Source organism: Camelina sativa, chromosome 2 (assembly GCF_030686135.1).
Source record: "Camelina sativa cultivar CO46 ecotype springtype chromosome 2, ASM3068613v1".
Taxonomy (NCBI): Eukaryota; Viridiplantae; Streptophyta; class Magnoliopsida; order Brassicales; family Brassicaceae; genus Camelina; species Camelina sativa.
In genome coordinates this window covers 10,909,921-10,931,943 of record NC_141881.1, presented here as the reverse complement: position 1 = coordinate 10,931,943, position 22,023 = coordinate 10,909,921, and the positions used below count along the sequence as shown (strand labels likewise).

The following is a 22,023-nucleotide window of genomic DNA, read 5'->3' as shown; positions in this document are numbered from 1 at the left end:
GAAACTAATTCTTGACATTATATATTAATTAATATAGCAATAAAACTACTTTATTGTTCTTAATCTGACCAATTCTAATATGTAGTTGGTATAAAGTCATTTTCACATGGTATTTTCTGGACTTTCTTAATGAGTATTATATATCCATGGTAGAGAATTATTTAGAGTTTCTTAGTATTACAAGAAATCTAGCCAAGAAACTACTTCATTGATTAATACTTAAAATTCAATGTATGGAGTACTCTAGTGTTCTTTTTTTATATTTGGACAAAACTCCAGTGTTCTTAATATGATCAATTTAGTCTCAATGAAGAACTATTCTCGTGGTTTTTTCTTCTTTCTGGAAAATGTAAAACACTTCAAAATTTGATAAACCCAATCAAAACAGTAAGTATCGATGATGATGACTGTGTCAAAAGTAGCTGGTAAAAAGTTACATCTTCCTCGAAAGGGAAATCAATATAACTTGAATGTATAAAAGTAATTTAGCAAAGAAACTAGTCTAGTGTTCATAATCTGACCAATCCTAATCTAGATATGTTACGCTTATAGTCATTTCCCCAAGATACTTCTCTGGTAGAGTTGCTTAATACTTACAACTCTACTGTTCTAAATCTAACATTCGGAGTTGATATTTTGAAATTCAATATTTGAAGTTACTTTGCATATATTGCTTTAGTGTTCTTAACCTAATCAGTTTTAATGTCAGTAGAGAATTATTCAAAGTTGCTTAGTATTATTAAATTCTACGTTTGAACTAATTTAATTTAGATACAACTTTAGTGTTCTTATTTTGATCACTTCTAATCTCATTAGAGAACTATTCAGAGCTGATTATTATTGAAAATCAATTGTTTGAGATAATATAGATTTTTAAATTTGAACTATGTCAAAATTGAACCCTTGACTCTAAAAAACAAGCAACCACATGTTGTCAACTATTAAAAAACAGAGTAAACTATAAGACGGAGTCTTCAAATGCTATACCTTATATAAAGCCTTCTGCATCATTGATTATCTTAGACATTGAATCATATCTCTCTCTCTCTTTCAATATTCAAGAGAAATAATGGGCCAAACCATAATTCTCTTGTCATTATTTCTGTCTATAGTTTTGAATGTACAGATCAGTTTCGCCGTTGCTGAGAGAAAGGTAAATGGTATTCATGAGAGATCTCTCTTGATCAGGCAACATAACCATATTGAACATTGACTATTGTTTTTTGCTTTGTGATCATATAGGTTTATGTAGTTTACTTGGGAGAGAAGGAACATAACAATCCTGAGTCTGTCACTGAATCTCACCATCAGATCTTGTGGTCACTTCTTGGAAGGTATGATTTAGTACTTCTACTTAACAACTTTTGGAAGAAAGAACACATATGTCGAAAGATCGAAGATAGTTTACTTACTTGAGTCATTGTCATGTTTCAGCAAAAAGTCTGTCCATGATTCAATAGTGTACAGTTATAGACACGGTTTCTCAGGCTTCGCTGCCAAGTTGACAGAGTCACAAGCCCAACAAATTTCAGGTAGTTATAGAGCTGAACTCTTCTCTGTTTCTTGATATGACTAAAACCAAATATTTACTTTTTTTTTTTCTGAAAAAATCAATGTCCTATCGTGAACAGAACTGCCTGAAGTAGTACAAGTCATACCAAATACATTATACGAAATGACAACAACAAGAACTTGGAATTACTTGGGCTTATCTCCAGGAAATTCAAACGGTCTCCTACATAAGGCCAACATGGGATACCAAGTAATCGTTGGAGTCATCGACACAGGTATGTATGTGCGTATATAAAATGTGTTTGATTCTCTTAAAGACAAGTTTACTAATAGAAAGCATCAAACACGGTTATAGGAGTATGGCCAGAGTCTGAAATGTTTAACGACAAAGGCTATGGACCTATACCAAGCCGTTGGAAAGGCGGATGCGAATCTGGAGAATCATTCAACGCCTCGATTCATTGCAACAAAAAGCTGATAGGAGCCAAATACTTCGTTGATGGCCTTGTTGCCGCGGCTGGAGTCGTGAATAGAACAGAGAACCCTGAGTATCTTTCCCCGAGAGACTTTAGTGGTCATGGCACGCATGTTGCCTCCACCATTGGTGGTTCTTTTCTTCCTAATGTAAGCTACTTAGGCCTCGGACAAGGAACTGCAAGAGGAGGTGCTCCAGGTGTTCATATAGCTATTTATAAGGCATGCTGGCTTCAGATAGGGACATGTACAGGAGCTGATGTCTTAAAAGCAATAGATGAAGCTATCCATGATGGTGTTGATATTTTGTCACTCTCTTTGCAATCTAGTATTCCTTTATTTCCAGAAACGGATATGAGGGAGTTGACCTCTGTGGGAGCATTCCATGCGGTTGCAAAGGGAATTGCTGTTGTAGCTGCAGCTGGTAATGCTGGCCCTACGGCTCAGACCATTTCGAATGTAGCTCCTTGGATCTTGACGGTGGCTGCAACCACTCAAGACCGTTCCTTTCCTACAGCCATAACACTTGGGAACAATATAACAATACTGGTATAAATATGTTCTGTTTTTTTTTTTTTTTAATATAAACTAAATCCTAGTGCTGAAACATTCCTCTTTGTCTAATGTTAGGGTCAAGCGATCTTTGGAGGTCCAGAACTCGGTTTCGTTGGTCTTACTTACCCAGAGAGACCACTTTCCGGGTAACATTGAATAACATACACAATGTTTTGATCATTTGCTTGTTCAAGACGTTAAACCCGCGAGATTGCGTATTTGGACCTGATGTAGCTTTCAACTTGCAGTGACTGCGAGAAGCTCTCTGCTAATCCCGACAGTGCAATGGAAGGCAAAGTTGTGTTGTGTTTCACAGCAAATAAACCAACAAATGCTGCTATAACCGCAGTAATAAAAGCCGGTGGCCTCGGGTTAATCATTGCAAGAAATCCGACCCACTTGCTTAGTCCAACTCGTAACTTTCCATATGTTTCCGTAGACTTCGAGCTCGGAACTGACATTTTATTTTATATACGCTCCACAAGGTATACTTTCGAAATGATCACAATCTCTTTAACAAACATATTCAACTTAACATTTTGAGTTTTGTTTTTTATTAGATTTCCCATTGTAAATATAGACGCTTCAAGAACACTTGTTGCACGATCCGTGTCGACCAAGGTAGCAACTTTCTCATCAAGAGGACCCAATTCAGTTTCTCCTGCAATTCTTAAGGTAGCATCAGACTATTTTCTATACATTTCTAACCACTTAAAGTTTCTCTGTTTTATAACCGCTACTCTTTTATGGCAGCCGGATATAGCAGCACCTGGTGTGAACATACTAGCAGCTATTTCTCCAAATAGTTCTTTAAACGACGGAGGATTCGCTATGATGTCAGGAACATCAATGTCTACTCCTGTTGTTTCAGGAGTTGTAGTGCTACTCAAATCATTACACCCTAATTGGTCTCCTGCTGCTATTAAATCAGCTATTGTCACTACAGGTTCTTATTATCTTCAACGTGTTATTAGATTGACTAGTAAGAATTTAATAAGAACATACTGATTCGCGAGAACATGTTTTTACGTTGCAGCTTGGAAAACAGATCCATCAGGAGAGCCAATTTTCGCAGACGGGTCAAGCCGCAAGCTAGCTGATCCGTTTGATTACGGAGGAGGCCTCATAAATCCAGAGAAAGCTGTAAATCCAGGTCTCATATACGACATGACCACAGATGACTACATCTTGTACTTGTGCTCTGCTGAATACAATGACATTTCTATTTCCCGAGTCCTCGGCAAAGCAACAGTTTGTCCTAACCCCAAGCCTTCTGTTCTTGATCTCAACTTGCCTTCCATCACAATCCCAAATCTTAGAGAAGAAGTCACTTTCAAAAGAACCGTCACTAACGTTGGACCTCTGAAATCAGTATACAAGGTTGTAATTGATCCTCCAACGGGCGTTACTGTGACTGTAACGCCAACGGAACTATTGTTCGACTCTACAAATACAAAGCTATCTTTCACTGTTCGAGTCTCGACCACACACAAAGTGAACACTGGTTACTACTTTGGAAGTTTGACTTGGACTAACGATTTGCACAATGTAGTCATCCCTGTATCTGTAAGAACACAGATCTTACAACGATACTATGATGAAAACTAAGCCGAAAACCAAGTACAATTGATAAATAATACTACAATATTGTTGTGTTGAAGATTATGTAAAGAATACTATTGATAAATAAATAATACCATTGTCTAAGTTTTGTTGTTTTTAAATCGGTAAATGAGATCTTCAATACTCACGGATGAGGTGATCAGCAGGATTCTTCTGAGCAAGGCCATAGTTAAACAAATCTGGTAGCTTTTTTGGTCACTTCTATGGAAGAGTTATTTTAGCTCAACCACACAAAAAAAAACCCTGAAATCTTCCTCACTAGTTAGCAGATCAAGAACCACTACTGATCAAGGAAGATTGCATGAAAATAAATAGAAACTAAAAAAAAACATACCTAATAAAAAAATCTGATAAGAAATATACAAGAATACAAAGTAGAAACTTCACAGTTAGTAATCGAAGTTACATAAGTTAACTACTTTGAATCATAGAATTATACTAATGGTTAGTAACGTTTAGCTTTCATCGTAGTAGTTCTCCAGAAGTTATTCGTTTTTCCTTTTCTTTTTAAAAAGGGTTTAAAGTAGGTTATTTGTCGATTCAGGAAGTGACATAACTTCTGCATTAATTAAATCCAAGCTCAAACAATTAGAAACATATACAGGTCTGAAGAAGACTTCCCCTGCAGTGAATTAAAAAAGTGTAATATCTGATTATGAAAAATATAAAAAAGGTAATGGTACAAGTTGTGTTCGGCTGAAGTAGTCATATTAGACTCTGAAGCAGCTGGCTAGACGCCCAGCCTCGCCAGAACACAACCGGCAGGCCACATCTAGAGAACTCGATTCCAGAACCAGACCACTTGAACCAAATTTACCGTACCAATACCCTTAAAGCCTCCACTCGGATTACAAGCTCACGTTACCAAGCTCGGCAACAGATCATGCCTCTTCTCTATATATATGTAGCTCTGTTTTTTTTGGCTTCTTTCGATGTGGGACTTATATAAGTTTTCATAACCCAATCAATTTCCCAATCATATTATATGTGTGTATTTAAATGGAACATGGTTACAAATGGGAATTAATGACGATTGACGAATACAAAATAATTATTAACTTTTCACTTGAAAATCAAGTTTTATTTTAGTTCTAATTTTTATATTGAACCAAAAAAAATATGTGTACCTTGATCAAGTTTTGTATTGAAGTTTGGCCGCTCAAATTTGATGTAAAATTAAATCACAAATTCACTTTCATTCAGTGTACAGGTTAGTACAAATGGTTACTTTTGTTGGTTTAGTTCTCATCGTAGTAGTAAGGCAGAATTTGCGTTCTCACAGACAAAGGAATGGTGACATTGTGCTCAGAGTCACCCCAAGTCAAGCTTCCAAAGTAGTAACCTGTGTTGATTTTGTGTGTGGTCGAAACTCTGACTTTAAAAGAAGCCCGTTTGGTTGTAGAGTTGAACACTAGCGTCTCCGGGGTCACAGTCACTTGGATGCCCAATGGTGGTTCAACCATTACTTTATAGACCGAGTTTAGTGGTCCAACGTTAGTGAGGGTTCTGGTGAGAGTCACTACGTCTTTGAGGTTTGGGATTGTGATGGAAGGTAAGTTAAAATCAAGAACAGATGGTTTGGGAATGGAACAGGCTGTTACTTTACCGACAAGCTGAGAGATCGATGACTCATTGTAACCAGCAGAGCACATGTAGAGAATATAGTCTTCAAGTCCTAGGTCATACACCAGACCTGGTTTTGCAGCTTTCTCTGGATTCACAAGGCCTCCACCATAGTCAAATGGATCAGCTAGCTTCCGAGGTGACCCTTCAGCAAAAATCTTCTCACCAAATGGATCTGTTCTCCAAGCTGCAGAGTAAAGACGAGTATCGAGATTAGTATGTTCTTGCTTTGTCTCTCTTTTTCTAGCATTGGATGAAGAAGGAAAGAACCTGTAGTGACAATAGCTGATCTAATGGCGGCAGGCGACCAATCACGGTGCCGAGCTTTGAGAAGTGCAACAACTCCTGATATTACAGGAGCTGCCATTGACGTTCCAGACAACATAATGAATCCTTGGTCGTTGAAAGTTCTATTGGTGGATGTAGCCGCTAATATGCTCACTCCTGGTGCTGCTATATCCGGCTACATTGCAATATTCATGTGATTTAAAACATCTTGAGGCAAAATAATCTAATAGGTCTGAAAAAAAAAAACAGAACATACTTTGAGGATGGCAGGCTCAATTGAGTTAGGGCCTCTTGATGAGAAATCTGCAACCTTTGTACCTACTGGTTGTCCAACAAGTGTTTTAGAAGGTTTTATCTTCACAACAGGCGATCTGCAAATTACAAATCCATCAGCCTTGTGTATCATCACATTGAGAGTTGCGCTGATCATTGTTTTTTCACAGTTCATTTTTTCATACCCTGTGGAACGTATGTAGAAAAGTATATTTGTTCCCAGCTCGTAGTCAACAGCAACACAAGGGAAGTCATCTACACATGGTGAAAGATTGTCGCCAGGGTTTCTTGCAACAATTAAGCCAAGACCACCAGCTTTCTTGACATAAGACACGGCACTTGATACTGTGGTGTAACGTGTTGATGTTGTGAAGCACAACACGACTTTGCCGGCCATTGTACGATTGGAATTGAAGAATAGAAGCTCACAGGTACTGTAAAGAGTGTGATGTCATAAAACTGATGTATTCTGTACAGAAAGATTTGGATAATACTAAAAAAACTATGATCTTACCCAAAAAAACTTTCGTTGCTATTCCCTGGATTCTCTGGGTAAACCAAGCTAGTGAAGCCAAGTTCTGGACCAGTGTACATTGCTTGACCCTGCAATACAATGGTCACAATAAGTTACAGAACATCAAACACTATGTTTTGAAAACATGATCTTGTTGTTACCAATATTGCTTTATTGTTCCCAAGTATAATAGGTGTGGGAAAGGACCGGTCTAAAGTCGTTGCAGCCACGGTCAAAATCCAAGGAGCTGTGTTTCCTACAGTCTGAGCCGCAGGGCCAGAGTTACCACCTGAACAAACAACTGTGATACCCTTCAAAACGGCATGGAATGCTCCCGTAGCTATCGCAGCGCGAATATCAGTTTCAGGGTAGTAAGGAAGACGATAGCCGATAGACAAGGACAAAACATCAACACCATCATGCATAGCTTCATCCATAGCTTTCAAGAGGTCAGCAGATGAACAAGTATTTATGTCTAAATCATCAAGATACCAACAAGCTTTGTACATTGCTATACGAGCACGTTGTGCCCCACCTCTTACAGTCCCTCCAGCTAAGCCCTTGTAGCTTGTATTTGGGACGTATGAACCACCCGCTATGGTGGCGACATGCGTGCCATGACCGCTATGATCTCTAGGGGAAATGAAGTCAAGTGATTCCGTGGAGTTGAAGCTTTCGTGCGTCACAAGAAAACCATTGATGAAGTACTTGGCTCCTATAAGCTTTTTATTGCAGTGAGAGGCGTTGAACATCTCCCCTGCTTCACAGCCTCCTTTCCAGTGGCTTGGTACGGGTCCTATCCCATTGTCATCGAAGACTCTAGATTCTGGCCAAACTCCTGCAATCTCATAAAATGATTTCTTAGTTGGTTGAGATGCTATGATAAAGGAAAACAAAAGTAACAAGAGATTTAAAACCAGTGTAGCAAAGAAACATATGCACAAATACCTGAGTCCACAACACCAATGATACTTTCTTCACCCATATTAGTGTCATTTAGAAGATTTTTCGGATTAGCGGCGGAAAGGCCTAAGTAGTCCCAAGTTCGAGTTGTTGCCAGTTCATGGAAACTATCCGGGGTGACATGAACAACTTCAGGTAAATCTGTTTTCAAAGAGCATTAGCAATGAAAACGATTTTACATGGGTTTGTTGGGACAGATTAAGATGTCTTCATGTTAAAAAATGCCTTATGCTTCTGTTTCCTTTAAAGCCAAGAAAATGAAAGACTTAAAACTAGGAACCTGCTTATCTTCTTGGCTTGGGACTTGGTAAGCTTGGCTGCAAAACCGGAGAAGCCATGTCGGTAACTGTGCACCAAAGAACTATGGGCATCCTCTTTACTGTAACATGGAACACACCAACGAAATCTGAGTAATATTTTGAGACACTGTATTATTTAACTTTAGAAAGATTAATTTTCCTGCCATACCTTCCAAGAAATGACCACAACATCTGATGATGAGATTCCGTGACAGACTCAGGATCATCATGTTGCTTCTCACCTAAATACACTATATGAACCTATTGAAACAAAACCAACTTTGTTAATCTAGGGGCTAAAAAAAACATTTATATAATTGTCGAGTACCTTGCTCTCAGCACCAGCTTGTGCCACGAAAGTGCTCTGCCCGTTGAGAATTATTACTAGGCTTAATACCACAAAACTTAAGGTTTTGCAACTCTTCATTCCAAAAAGATGTAATTTACTTGAAGCCTAATAAATATCGAGGAAGATGAAGCATTTATATAGATGTCTACTCAAGAAGATTTTGACCAAGAATGTTTCCATTACTTAGAATTGTTCTGACTTTTGCTTGTTTGAATCTCCTAAGTTTCATCATATAGTCAGAATATAAAACCCACACAGATAATCTAAAGAATATATCAAGCCGTACGTGTTGCTTAGTCAACTAGTGATGGATCAAACACACAAATCATATGGAGATATTGTAAAATACAGCAAGCAATGAGGAAATTTACTTGGTATATGCAGCTAATTAACCGATTGGGTTGACTCTCTTGTCCATGCTCAAACAATTAAACTTGAGGTGTAAGCATGCTAGAATTAGTATGCATTTTGACCAAAGAAACGCGTTGTTAGCCATGCTTCATGCTGTTTCGTCGTTAGCTCTACAGAAATCAGAAAAAGTCTACTGAAATACAAATTTGGTGAAAGTTGATTTCAGAGAGCTAGCTCTATGCAACAATCATCAGTTTCAGAATGGTGATTTGAGAGCTATAAAAACTCGCCTCTGCTAAATCAGCTTTCAACAAGTATGAAGTTCATGAATGTGTCACGTCGTCTTGAACATGTAGCTTTTCCTTGAAGGGATAGATCCATGTGTATCTTGTATGATCATTACCAAATCACGAGATAATTTTCAAAGAATATATTAAGAGAGCTCCAAAAATGTGGATTATACAGTATTAAATACGAAGCTCACAAATGGTTAGTCACTGTTTATAGGTTCAATTTTCGTCGTAGTAGTTCTGCAGAATCTGCGTTCTTACAGATACAGGAATTGTAACCTTATGCACATTGTCACTCCAGGTCAAGCTTCCAAAGTAGTAACCTGTGTTGATTTTGTGTGTGGTTGAGATTCTGACTTTAAAAGAGACCTTTTTGGTCTTAGAGTTAAACACTAGTGTCTTTGGCGTCACGGTCACTTGAAAACCCAATGGTGACTCAATCTTTACTCTATAGACCGATTTGAGTGGTCCAACGTTAGTGAGAGTTCTGGTGAGAGTGACTTCGTCTTTGAGGTTTGGGATTGTGATGGAAGGCAAATTAAAATCAAGAACAGATGGTATGGGATTTGAACAAACTGTTCCTTTTCCGACAAGCTGAGAGATTGATGACTCGTTGTAACCAGCAGCGCACATGTAGAGAACATAGTCTTCAAGTCCCAAGTCATACACAAGACCTGGTCTTGCAGCTTTTTCAGGATTCACAAGGCCTCCACCATAGTCGAACGGGTCAGCTAGCTTCCGAGGTGACCCTTCAGCAAATATCTGCTCTCCAAATGGATCTGTTCTCCAAGCTGTAAAAAATAAATGCTTACTAAGATTAGTATGTTCTTGTGGAGGTTAACTTGATAGATTAGATGAAGAAGATGAGAACCAGTAGTGACAATGGCTGATCTAATGGCAGCAGGAGACCAATCACGGTGTAAAGCTTTAAGAAGCGCAACAACTCCTGAAATTGCAGGAGCCGCCATTGATGTTCCTGACATCATATTGAATCCTCGGTCGTTGAAAGTGGTATTGGTGGTTGTAGCCGCCAATATGCTCACTCCTGGTGCTGCCATATCCGGCTGCATTACATACAACATTAGAACACAACATGATTGTTTGAGGAAAGAAAAAAGAGCATGTAAATGATTCTAGCATACTTTGAGGATCGCAGCTGCAATCGAATTAGGTCCTCTTGATGAGAACGTTGCCACCTTTGTTCCCACTGGTTGTCCTGTGAGTGTTCTAGAACGTTGTATCTTCACCACAGGCAATCTGAAAACCACAGTTCAGGTGACACATAGTCTCAAATACGGTGTTGCTTACTTTCTTATAAATTCTAAGTGGTGAAGATATAGTATCATACTCATTGGACCGTATGTAGAGAAGTATATCAGTTCCAAGCTCCCAGTCAACAGCAACACAAGGGAAATCATCTAGACATGGTCGGATAACATAACCTGGTTGTCTTGCGATGATTACGCCAATACCACCGGCTGTCTTCACCGAACGTGCAGCACTCGATGCAGAAGCACTGTAAGGTGATGTTGTGAAACACAACACGACTTTACCCACCATTGTAAGATTAGAATTCACGGAGAGTTCCTCACAAGTACTGCATTACAAGAACCAGAGGATGTCAGAGTATTTTATCTTATTCATATTGCAAGATATGTTGAAGACTGACTGAACATTACCCAGAAAAACTTTGTTCGCTCTTCCCTGAGGTCTCAGGATAAACCAAGCTGGTGAAGCCAATTTCTGGACCTGTATACATTGCTTGACCCTACAGTATAGTGGCCAAACTCACAATCAAACACAGTTTGTAATCTGAGTAGAACAATTAATAAAGAGTGAATATCTTGTTGTTACCAATATGACTTTATTATTGCCAAGTGTAATAGGTGTGGCAAAGGAACGGTCTAGAGTAGTTGCAGCCACAGTGACAATCCAAGGAGCTGTGTTTGTCACGGTCTGAGCCTCAGGGCCTGAGTTACCACCGGCACAAACAACAGTTATACCCTTTAAGACTGCATGAAAAGCTCCAGTAGTTATCCCATCACGGATATCAGTTTCGCCATACAAAGGAACATCAGAGCCTAGAGAGATTGACAGAACATCAACACCGTCATGCATAGCCTCGTCTATAGCTTTCAAGATGTCAGCTGATGAACAACTCATTATGTCTTCATCATCCAGATACCAACAAGTCTTGTACATTGCTATACGAGAACGAGGTGCTCCACCTCTCACAGTCCCTCCAGCTAAGCCCTTGTAGCTTATGTTGGGCACGTATGAGCCACCAGCAATGGTGGCAACATGTGTGCCATGACCATCATGATCTCTAGGAGAAATGAAATCAAGTGATTTTGTGGAGTTGAAGCTTTCGTTGTCCGCTATAAAACCATTGATAAAGTACTTGGCTCCTATGAGCTTTTTGTTACAGTGAGAAGAGTTGAAAGCTTCTCCTGATTCACATCCTCCTTTCCAGTGGCTTGGCACCGGCCCAATCCCATAGTCGTTAAATACTTCAGATTCAGGCCATACTCCTGCAACCAAAGAGAACATCTTAGTCATAGAGACATTAAGAAGAGGAATCACAAAACCAACACGAGACTTACAGAAATGTACAAGTAAATGCTCATACCTGTGTCAATAACACCAATGATACTTTGTGCACCCATATTAGTTTCATCTAGAAGATTCTTTGGATTAGCGGCAGAAAGGCCTAAGTAATCCCAAGTCCGAGTTGTTTTCAGCTTGTAGAAACTATCCGGTATGACATGAACAACTTCAGGTAAATCTATTGCCGAACAGCATCAGCAATGAAAAAAAAAAAAAAAAGATCAGACAGGCTTGTTGAGACAGTTGATATAATTTATATTCTAATTTCTGATTTTTGAAATGCCTAGACAAAATGTGAGAATAAGAATTGAGTACCTGCTATCTTCTTGGCTTGAGACTTGGTAAGCTTTGCCGCAAAACCGGAGAAACCATGTCTGTAACTATACACCATTGAATCATGGGCATCTTCTTTACTGTTAACATTGAAAAAAATGCAAGAAATCTAAGTAACTTGTTTGAGACATTATTATACGTGAGAAAGAGAAACTACCCTTTAGATACCTTCCCAGAAGTGACCATAACATCTGATGATGTGATTCCGTAACAAAATCCGGATCATCATGCTGCTTCTCACCCAAATGCACTATATGAACCTATTATTGATTATCAGAAACAGAACTATGTTAGGTCTCCTCTTATATGTTCTCTGATGAAAAGAACTACCTTTTATCATTCTCAACTACCTTCCTTTCAGCACTGCCTTGTGCCACAAAATTTCTCTGCACATTGAGAAATATTACCAAACTCAGTACCAAAGCAATTGATGTTCTGTAATTCCTCATTCCAAATCACAAAGTCAAAGAGAGGTGTTAACACTAATGAAGGAGAGGAGAATAAAATGTTTATAGATATCTCCTAAAAGACGTGTTAAGGCCAAGAATGTTTCCATTTTCTTGGAATTGTTCCCAAGTTTCATCATAGTTTATAATTAAAACCCTAGTTGCTAACACACAAAATCTAAAAGAATATATCAGGATGTGTCTGTGTGTGCTTAAGTCAACTAAAGTATAGTTTATTGCAATGTATGAAGCATAAAAAAATCAAACAGGGAAAATGAGATGGGTGATTAACCTCAACAACAGAACAAGTAAGCCTCCCCTAGGATATGATTCTTGCTCAATGTCGCTTTTTTGGCTAATTTTAGAGCTTTACATGGTATGTTCCATGCTTTTTCTGGTGTTCCAAGCCAAAACATAGCTTCACAATGCTCTCTTCAACAATCATCTTTCTTGACAAATCAGAAAAATCCTTAGCTAGAAATAAAGGATCGAGATTCGAGGCCAAGACTTGAGTCTTCGGCGGCCGATAAATTTCAGCGCCGGAGATAATGAGAACTACGACGGTGAGAAAGAAGAGATGGAATCGTCGTCAGAGAGTGGTGAAGAATGTTTGTTGTTCATTGGTCTCGGCCTTATTAGATTAATAATGGGCTTCTATGACCCAATTGTACGCTCACGAACAATCATAGTGGACTGAACCTACATAATGTTGCAATGCAGCCCCTGATGTAGCAGCACCAGGAGTGAGCATGGCTACATCCACCAATAAAAATTTCAACGACCAAGGATTCATTATGTTGTCTAGAACATCAGTGGCTGCTCCCGTCACTTATGAACAAAAGAAACCATGTCCCATACGTAACCATAATATGAATGGGAAATTAATTGGGCTATGAAAAACTTATACATGTCCCACATCGAAAGAAGCTAAAAAAAACAGAGCTACATATATATAGAGAAGAGGCATGATCTGTTGCCGAGCTTGGTAACGTGAGCTTGTAATCCGAGTGGAGGCTTTAAGGGTATTGGTACGGTAAATTTGGTTCAAGTGGTCTGGTTCTGGAATCGAGTTCTCTAGATGTGGCCTGCCGGTTGTGTTCTGGCGAGGCTGGGCGTCTAGCCAGCTGCTTCAGAGTCTAATATGACTACTTCAGCCGAACACAACTTGTACCATTACCTTTTTTAATTTTCCTAATTAGCTTCCTTGGAAATCAAGTAATCAGATATTACACTTTTTTATTCACTGCAATTTGCAGAGAAGTCTTCTTCTAACCTGTATATGTTTAAGGGATCCATAGGAGAGGGTTTGGGAAATGATGGTAACGGTCTAGATATTGGACATATCAGTGTTTGAGTTAATAAATACAACCGAATACAAGTTTATTAGTTCTTACAACCATAGTGTCCATCAAGCTCTTTAGAATCACGTGTGCAATCTAAGGAACAAAATACTGATCCAGACCATTGAAAAGCTATCTTGTGTGGACAACGCTTCTCACAAAAAGAGCAAATATATCGATCCATATCAAGGTTGTTAGGCAGAAGATGTACCTTTTCCTCGAATTCCCCAAAATGAAACAAAGATGAACCAGGCTTCATGTATAAGTCCCGTCCAAGCAGACAGTCAATGTGTAAGGTGACACAACAGTACTCATCACACACATAAAACCGTCCTTTGGGATCTACCTTTCCCTCGCAAACTTCGCACCAATACGTCACGGTGGTACTTGTTTCATCCCCATAAGAAAGAGTGAGCGTGTGATTATCATGCTTATACCTCACGTTTTCAGGTAAAGTAGCACATTTAAAACACAAAGCAAAGTCACACTCGACAATGCAGTTGAATGTTTCATGTTCAGCAGCTTTGCAAATCGAACAAATTCTTCGCTCTTTTGGTTTGGATGTTAGGAACAAAGGATGCCTATGACTTCCATGGACTAATGGTTCAGTAATTTTAGCGCACTGCACGTGTAGACGGAAACTAAATTCTTCTTTGACACACTCGTAGAAGAAACCGGCTACACAGTACCGGAAACAAGCTTCACATACAAAAGGATCTTCCAAAGCACTGAAATATCGTTGAGTGAGTAGATGTGGATGTATGGGGTGATATATTTTCCGAGAAAGATGTGCACAGTCTTGGTGGAGAATGAAATCACATTGCATACTGGAATAAAACTTACCAAAGTAGATTGGCGTGGTACATGCTCGACACTCCTTGTTCTCGTCGTAGTCTCTGTTTGAGTTATCATCAAGTCTCAAATGATGTTCTTCGTGACTGATATGCTTTATGATTCCATCGCTTATCTTAACAAATGGCTCAACCTCTTCAATATCCTCTTCCGGCTCTCCCTCAAGTTCTTTACAATCCCATACATTTCCTTGTGTGGCACATCTTGAATGAACTGCATACAAACATCCACTTTTGATGCAAAAATAGCCTCCGTAATCATTAATGATGCTTTTCCGACAAACGCCACAAAACAAATCTTCTTGGTCGTCAAAGGAAGTGGTAAAAGAGATACGATGTTGATGGCGTGATATCCTTATCACACGAGGTAAGTTGATACATCGTAGATGGACAACAAAGTCACAAGGGGGACACATATAGATAGGGGAGCTCGCATCGGCCAAGGCGCAGAGGTTGCAAGTTAAGGAAGCATGTCTTGGAAACAAAGCAAGAGTATGCTCATGCCACCTATCACGGTCTATATGTAAGACTGGCTGTTTCTTCACACAAGCCATGTTCATAGCAAAATCGCAAGACAAGCAACAATAGAATGTCCAGTCGAGATATCTATCACAACAATAGCATTGCCTAGTTCTCCCGACGTTCACTCTAAACGAGGCTAGCTGAAGAGAATGTTTTCGATGAAGATGATGTTTGATCTCAACTGGAGCCTTGTTATATTCTTCATGATTCTTGCCATTACAACCAAAGCAGCGAAAATAAGTAGCATCTTCTCCTGGGAAATTGTATTTCACCCAGTTTCCAGGGAGACAGTCCCACTTTACATTGTTACTACACATACTTGTTTCACACGCATAAAATTTGCCATTCTCAAAGCTTAGGTTTACCTGAGGCCACAGAGAAATAAACTTCTTCGAGTTTGACTTCATAGAGATGATACAGAAGATTATTTGATGGATGAGGGAGATGAGCTCGGGCTCCGGCTCGAGACTCAATGTCTTAGGTAACAGTAACTTCAGCTCTGTAATAGAATCTGAATCCATAGAGTTTTGAAGGAGTAGTATGAGCTTCGACAACGACTCCGGCTGGGAATTCAAATCCATTGAACTAACCAGAGAGATTGATTGAGTAATGAGTGACATAAGCTTCGACTCCGGCCTCGGCTGCGAATCCAAGTCCATGGCGTTGACCAGAATATGTATTTGAGTAATGAGTGAAATAGCTTTCGAATCCATAACTGAATCCCATATACTTGTCCCAATAATCCAGGGGATAAATAATAGTTGAGAAATGAGTGAAATGAGCTCCGACTCGGAGTCCATAGACTTGACGACGTTTCGATGACCCTGTGGTCTCTTCACACAAGCTATATTCATAGCAAAATCGCAAGACATGCAATAATAAAATACATCGTCGAGATACTCATCACAGCAATAACACTTCCTTGTCTCGCTATCCTCAACCAAAAACACAAGCTGGAGAGAATGGTTACGATGAAGATAGTGTTTGACCTCAACCGGAGCTTTTTTATATTCTTCATGGTTTTTGCCTTTGCAACCTTTGCAGCAAAAAATAAGTAGTAGCGTCGTCTTCTCCTGAAATATTGACTTTAAGCCACTCTCCACCGATACACCTCCACTTGCCATAACGGTCCCTAAACGCTTCTTCACACACGTGAAATTTTATTTGACCTTTTCCTAATCTTACTTGTACCTCAGGACATAAAGAAATAAATTTCCCCGACTTTGAGTTCAAAGAAATGGCGAAGGAGTATAGAAAAGTTGCAGATTTTGCAGGTTTTAAAGAACAAAAGATCAAAAATAAGAATTGCTCTCTTATTAATAACTTTAGAAACTCAACTCAAAACTAAAGTTCTCTCACAATTGCTCTCTCTTAAAACCTCAAGTTAAACTCACAAAACTCTCTTATGCTTCTCTGCATTACTCGCAGCTCTTTATATATAAAAACCAAAGACCAACTAATCCTAATCTTATTTGGTAATCCTAATCTCTCTAGGAATCCTAGTCCAAATAGGTTTAGGACAAACTAAGTCTTCAAGTCCTTTTCAAGCTTAATCCAACAATCTTCCCTTTAAGCTTGAACTCTTCATTCTTCACTTCTTGAACACCAATGAGATCTCTCATCTCCTTGAACTTGATCCTTCCAAGAGACTTTGTCAAAATGTCTGCCTTCTGCTCACTTCCAGGAACATGCTCTACCTCAATTCTTCCACTTTCAACACACTCTCTAATGAAGTGGAAACGCCTGTGTATATGCTTGCTACGTCCGTGAAAACTGGATTCTTTGTCAATGCAATCGCAGATTGATTATTGAGTCGTATTGTGACTTTCTCACAAGGAACACCAGTTATCTCACAAAGCAACTCTTGCAGCCAAATAGCCTGTTTTGCTGCTTCTGTTCCAGCCATGAACTCAGCTTCACAAGAAGACAGAGCTACAACATCTTGCTTCTGTGAACACCAAGTTATAGGACTCTTACCCAGATAGAAAATGTGACCAGAAGTACTTCTACCGTCGTCTGGATCGACATTGTGACTACTGTCACTGTATCCGATCAATCTTGGTATCTCTGTTCTGCCGTATGTTAAACCGAGGTTTGTCGTTCCCTTTAAATAGCGTAAACAGTGCTTCATAGCAGCTCCATGTGATTCTCTAGGACTCTGCATGTATCGACTCAGAACTCCGACCGCAAAAGACAAGTTGGGTCGAGTATGGAGCAAATAGCAAAGACATCCAACGTTTCTTCTATACCCTGTTGCATCGATCTCCTTTTCATCCTCTGCCTTTGATAATTGCAAACCATCCTCCAGTGGAGTATGCACTAAATTACAATCTTTCATCCCTACTTCTTCAAGAATTCTCTGTGCATAACGTGTTTGATTCAACATTATTCCTTGTTGATGCTGTGTCACCTCTATTCCCAAATAATATGTCAATTTGCCTAGATCACTCATCTCAAATTTAGATGACATCTCCCTCTTAAACTCTTTAATTGCTATCAAGCTTGTCCCTGTGACAAAGAGATCATCGACATAAACACCAACCACCAATAAGTGTTCTCCAAGCCTTTTCCGATACACTGAAGGTTCTTTTGAGCACTTGACAAATCGCAGACCCAACAAAATCGTGTTCAACTTATTATTCCAGGCTCTTGGTGCTTGACGTAAACCATACAGTGCTTTATTTAGTTTATAAACTTTCCTTTCTCTTCCAGCTTGTTGAAAACCTTCAGGTTGTGAGACATAGACTGTTTCTTTAAGTTCACCATGCAAAAAAGCTGTTTTAACATCAAGATGATGTATCTCCCATCCATGTGATGCAGCAAGATCAATAAGTAGTCTAATTGTCTCAATCCTAGCTACTGGAGCAAAAACCTCCTCAAAGTCAACTCCATATTGTTGCACATAACCTTTTGCAACAAGTCTTGCCTTGTGTTTATTAATGCTGCCATATGAATTTCTCTTAAGCTTAAACACCCATTTGAGTCCTATAGGTTTTGCTCCTATTGGCAAATCAACGAGATCCCATGTTTTTAATCTCTCAATAGAACCAATCTCTTCTTTACACGCTTGTATCCATTCTTTAGACTCTTTTGCTTCCTCGAAATTCCTTGGTTCATTGTTTACACTTAATAATAACATCTCTCCTTCCTCTTCTGCTAGCAACACATAATCTTCTAAGTACTTTGGAGGATGCCTCTCTCTCTGTGATCTTCTTAACATAACCGATGACATGTTAGCAGGTAAATCATCTTGGTTGTCCAGTCCTTCAATATCTTCTCTGTTCACACCATTTATTGATATTCTATCAATTTCAACATTCTGCTCTGTTTCAGTTTCTCTATCATCTTTGTGTAATCCACTGTTTCCAAAACCTTCGAACATGATTGTGAAACTACTATTGTTGTTAGACAAGGTTTCATCAACCTTCCAATCCCAACCTTTAGCTTCATCAAAGATAACGTCTCTGCTAACGATGATCTTTTTGGTGTGAGGATCGTACAGCCTGTAAGCTTTAGAGCCAGGCTCTGTTCCTAGATGAACCAATACGCGAGTCCTGTCGTCCAGCTTTCTCAAGTGTGTAGAATCCACCTTTGCATATCCGATGCAACCAAAAACTCTAATATGATCAACATTGGGTATTTTATCTCTGAATAGTTCATACGGGGTTTTATCTTTAAGTGAACGTGTTGCTACTCTGTTGAGGAGATACGTTGAATGCCTCACAGCTTCTCCCCACATGTAGTTTGGCATTCCCATGTGTTTTAAAATACTTCTTGACATCTCCAGTAAGGTCATGTTTCGCCTCTCAACTACACCGTTCTGTTGTGGTGTGTACGGTGCTGTAAGGTGTCTTTGGATGCCATTTTCTTCGCAATAAGACCTAAACTCAGTAGATACAAACTCCCCTCCTCGATCAGTTCTCAGAGTTTGTATTTTACTCTCTGTTTCCTTTTCTATCATTGTCTTAAAGATTTTAAACTTCTGAAACGCATCTCCCTTCTCCTTTAGCAAAATTGTCCACATATAACGCGAGTAGTCGTCTATAAGCACAAAGATGTATCGATTCTTAGCATTAGTACTTGGTGATATTGGCCCACAGAGGTCACCATGTACTAGCTCAAGTTTCCTTGTTGCTCGAAAAGAGGTTGCTGCTGGAAAAACTCGTCGTGTCTGTTTTCCCAATAAACACGAACTGCAGAGTTTCTTTTCAAGTGGAGTGTTTGGAGCTCCATAGACTAGCTTCTTTTCGATCATAGAATTTAGAGTATCAAAGTTCACATGACCCATCCTTGCGTGCCACTTACCTGCTTCGCTTATGTCTGTCAAATAAAGACATGTGTTATCTTTCACACACATTCTTACCTTATAGAGTCTGTTTGGTGATCTTAATGCTTTAACAAGTAATTTTCCTTCGCTGTCTCTCATCGTTAGAAGTCCTTTTCTCAGTCTAATATCACATCCAGCCTCTGTAGCTTGACCAAGACTGATAATGTTACTTTTTAAGCCAGGTATATAGTAAACATCAGTCATCTTTCTTGTTTTTCCATTCAGATCAACAAACGATATGGTCCCTTTTCCTTTGATGTCAATACGAGAGTCGTCTCCAAATCTTACTTTCCCTGTGACCATTAAATCAAGTGAGTCGAAATACCTTCTATCGCCGGTCATGTGATTACTAGCCCCATTATCAAGATACCAAGTGTTATCTCCTTCTGTATTTGTCTCAAATTTGCTTGGAACACAACGTTTTTCATTGAGAAACACTACCTCATGCATTAGTAGCTCATCTGCGTCTTCTGTATTTTTCTCAGATTCTTGTGTCTCCTGCAGTTTGAGTAACCGGTCTGGACAGCTACTTGCATAATGACCTATCTTGTCACATCTAAAGCAAGTAATTTGTGATGCGTCTCTTCCTCCATTACGTCCTCGTCCTCTTCCTCGATAAGAAAATCTTCCTCCTCTGCCTCTTCCTCTGTAGCTTCCATTGTATTCATACTGATTTTGATTTGAATAGCTAGTCTGGTTTGTGTTTGTGTTTGTATCAACATTAGCAGCAGCAGTACTAACATACATCAACTTACTCTGCTCCTCCTGTGGTTCGTCGTCATCAAAGATCCTCTCTTCATAGGCTTTAAGTCGTCCAACAATTTCAACAAAACTTGTTGTATTCAAATCCAGTACTTGTTCCAAAGAGGCAACAATTTGAATATACTTTCTTCGAGGAAGTGTTTTAAGAAATTTCTTAACTAGTTTAGATTCTTCAATAATTGCTCCTAGTGCAGCTGACTTTGATGAAATCTCAGATATCCTTCCTGAAAATTCATCAATGGTTTCTGCATCTTTCATCTTCAATCTGTCAAACTCGGTCATCAAAGTCTGCAGTCTAGCTTCACGAACCCTCTCTGCTCCAACATGTCTGTTCTTAATAGCCAGCCATATTTTCTTAGCTGTATTAAGTTCTCCTACTTGTAGGATGAGTGCTTCAGGGATTGACTGAAACAATAACGCAGTGGCCATGTCATTCTTTTCTTCATCGATGTCCTCTGTATCGATTGCTTCCCATACCTTATTGACCCTAAGAACAAACTTCATCTTCATCGCCCAAACTGTGTAGTTTGTGGCGGTTAGCATAGGACACGAGATTGAAGAAGATCCACCTCCTTCTGGTTTTGCTACAACAATTGCTCCTTCGGTTTCTGACATCTATCTTTTCTTATAAGGCTCTGATACCAAATATAGAAAAGTTGCAGGTTTTGCAGAACAAAAGATCAAAAATAAGAATTGCTCTCTTATTAATAACTTTAGAAACTCAACTCAAAACTAAAGTTCTCTCACAATTGCTCTCTCTTAAAACCTCAAGTTAAACTCACAAAACTCTCTTATGCTTCTCTGCATTACTCGCAGCTCTTTATATATAAAAACCAAAGACCAACTAATCCTAATCTTATTTGGTAATCCTAATCTCTCTAGGAATCCTAGTCCAAATAGGTTTAGGACAAACTAAGTCTTCAAGTCCTTTTCAAGCTTAATCCAACAAGGAGAATATCTTATAGATGGATGACATGAGTTCCGGCTCCGGTTCGATAGTCACCATTTCACCACACAGTGCCACGAGATCCAAATCCAGCTTACTACTTGTATCCGGATCGATAGAGTTACCGAAAGAGATTTTCCGAGAAAAGAGTGATATGAACTCCGTTAGCGGCTTCGGCTGGGAATCTAAATCCATAGAGTTGAAGGCAGAGAGTGTTTGAGTAATGAGTGGAATCAGCTCGGACTCCGTCATCTTAGGCTGTGAATGCAAATCCATTGTGCTGACTAAAGAGATTATTTGAGAAGTGACTGACGCTGCCTTGGAATACCAATGCCCATCACAACCTACTTGGGTTTCGAATAATAGTTGAGTAATGAGTGATATGAGCTTCGACTCCAAATCAAAATCCATAGAGATGTTGAAAGATATGATCCGAGTGATGAGAGAGATATTTTCTTCTCGCTAAAGAATTTGAACGACCAGCTTTTCAAAGTTGATATGAAAGATATCTTGTTTTTTTTACCGAAGCAATAAATTTAGTTTTATCAGCATTGAATTTTATGGGGTCATTGACATTAAAGCATACTATGGGTTGTGTCCTTTTAGCTTGGGTCACTTCTCACTCTTAGAGACACTATACATATGCACAATCAAGTAAATTGATAGAAGAGATATTTTTCTTGCCAAAATAATTGAATGTTATCAGCCTTAAATTTTACGGTGTTAGTGTCTTTTTTTTTTTACTTTTCACAGCTTTAACATCCCCTAATTAATA

General features: G+C 39.0%; 3 protein-coding genes and 1 pseudogene across 6 annotated transcripts; 1 reads left to right on the top strand and 3 right to left on the bottom strand.

The window, feature by feature from the left end:
• The first annotated feature begins 1,012 nt into the window (after window positions 1–1,012).
• Window positions 1,013–4,248, top strand: LOC104720752 (subtilisin-like protease SBT3.10). Its single transcript, XM_010438633.3, has 10 exons — window positions 1,013–1,153; window positions 1,243–1,334; window positions 1,435–1,532; window positions 1,632–1,787; window positions 1,868–2,535; window positions 2,617–2,687; window positions 2,790–3,026; window positions 3,102–3,216; window positions 3,295–3,487; window positions 3,578–4,248. The coding sequence occupies exons 1-10, from the start codon at window positions 1,070–1,072 to the stop codon at window positions 4,147–4,149; spliced, it is 2,286 nt and encodes a 761-aa protein (XP_010436935.2). The 5' UTR covers window positions 1,013–1,069; the 3' UTR covers window positions 4,150–4,248.
• A 1,075-nt stretch (window positions 4,249–5,323) lies between these two features.
• On the bottom strand, window positions 5,324–8,554 carry LOC147948427 (subtilisin-like protease SBT3.8). 2 transcript variants are annotated; one of them, XM_087481650.1, is made up of 10 exons: window positions 8,453–8,554; window positions 8,294–8,385; window positions 8,108–8,204; window positions 7,811–7,967; window positions 7,024–7,700; window positions 6,863–6,951; window positions 6,534–6,782; window positions 6,332–6,446; window positions 6,058–6,250; window positions 5,324–5,974 (listed from the first exon to the last, which is right to left on the bottom strand). In XM_087481650.1, the coding sequence occupies exons 1-10, from the start codon at window positions 8,549–8,551 to the stop codon at window positions 5,403–5,405; spliced, it is 2,340 nt and encodes a 779-aa protein (XP_087337776.1). In that variant the 5' UTR covers window positions 8,552–8,554; the 3' UTR covers window positions 5,324–5,402. The 2 variants fall into 2 exon arrangements, with proteins under 2 accessions (XP_087337776.1, XP_087337773.1); XM_087481647.1 differs by having other exon boundaries at window positions 6,332–6,782; window positions 7,811–7,966; window positions 8,092–8,204; window positions 8,453–8,551.
• Window positions 8,555–9,239: 685 nt separating this feature from the next.
• On the bottom strand, window positions 9,240–13,158 carry LOC147948426 (subtilisin-like protease SBT3.6). Of its 3 annotated transcripts, none has more exons than XM_019234519.2 (11): window positions 12,793–13,158; window positions 12,405–12,440; window positions 12,223–12,314; window positions 12,037–12,134; window positions 11,744–11,899; window positions 10,969–11,645; window positions 10,794–10,882; window positions 10,463–10,711; window positions 10,257–10,371; window positions 9,986–10,178; window positions 9,240–9,905 (listed from the first exon to the last, which is right to left on the bottom strand). In XM_019234519.2, the coding sequence occupies exons 3-11, from the start codon at window positions 12,243–12,245 to the stop codon at window positions 9,334–9,336; spliced, it is 2,172 nt and encodes a 723-aa protein (XP_019090064.1). In that variant the 5' UTR covers window positions 12,246–12,314; window positions 12,405–12,440; window positions 12,793–13,158; the 3' UTR covers window positions 9,240–9,333. The 3 variants fall into 3 exon arrangements, with proteins under 3 accessions (XP_019090064.1, XP_087337768.1, XP_019090056.1); XM_087481642.1 differs by having other exon boundaries at window positions 12,385–12,440; window positions 12,793–12,932; XM_019234511.2 differs by lacking the exon at window positions 12,793–13,158 and having other exon boundaries at window positions 12,405–12,518.
• An 814-nt stretch (window positions 13,159–13,972) lies between these two features.
• On the bottom strand, window positions 13,973–21,732 carry LOC104720733 (uncharacterized; annotated as a pseudogene).
• Window positions 21,733–22,023: the final 291 nt, after the last annotated feature.

Excerpts from the sequence above, each read along its gene's own strand:
- LOC104720752 (XM_010438633.3), top strand. The coding sequence starts at position 1,070 with ATGGGCCAAACCATAATTCTCTTGTCATTATTTCTGTCTATAGTTTTG. Across the intron at positions 2,536-2,616 it reads GGAACAATATAACAATACTG|GGTCAAGCGATCTTTGGAGG; the intron begins GTATAAATATGT and ends GTCTAATGTTAG. Across the intron at positions 3,217-3,294 it reads TTTCTCCTGCAATTCTTAAG|CCGGATATAGCAGCACCTGG; the intron begins GTAGCATCAGAC and ends CTTTTATGGCAG.
- LOC147948427 (XM_087481647.1), bottom strand. The coding sequence starts at position 8,551 with ATGAAGAGTTGCAAAACCTTAAGTTTTGTGGTATTAAGCCTAGTAATA. Across the intron at positions 6,251-6,331 it reads TTGAGCCTGCCATCCTCAAA|CCGGATATAGCAGCACCAGG; the intron begins GTATGTTCTGTT and ends ATTGCAATGTAG. Across the intron at positions 5,975-6,057 it reads ATCAGCTATTGTCACTACAG|CTTGGAGAACAGATCCATTT; the intron begins GTTCTTTCCTTC and ends TTTACTCTGCAG.
- LOC147948426 (XM_019234511.2), bottom strand. The coding sequence starts at position 12,503 with ATGAGGAATTACAGAACATCAATTGCTTTGGTACTGAGTTTGGTAATA. Across the intron at positions 10,712-10,793 it reads AGCGAACAAAGTTTTTCTGG|TACTTGTGAGGAACTCTCCG; the intron begins GTAATGTTCAGT and ends CTTGTAATGCAG. Across the intron at positions 10,372-10,462 it reads CTCTACATACGGTCCAATGA|ATTGCCTGTGGTGAAGATAC; the intron begins GTATGATACTAT and ends TGTGGTTTTCAG.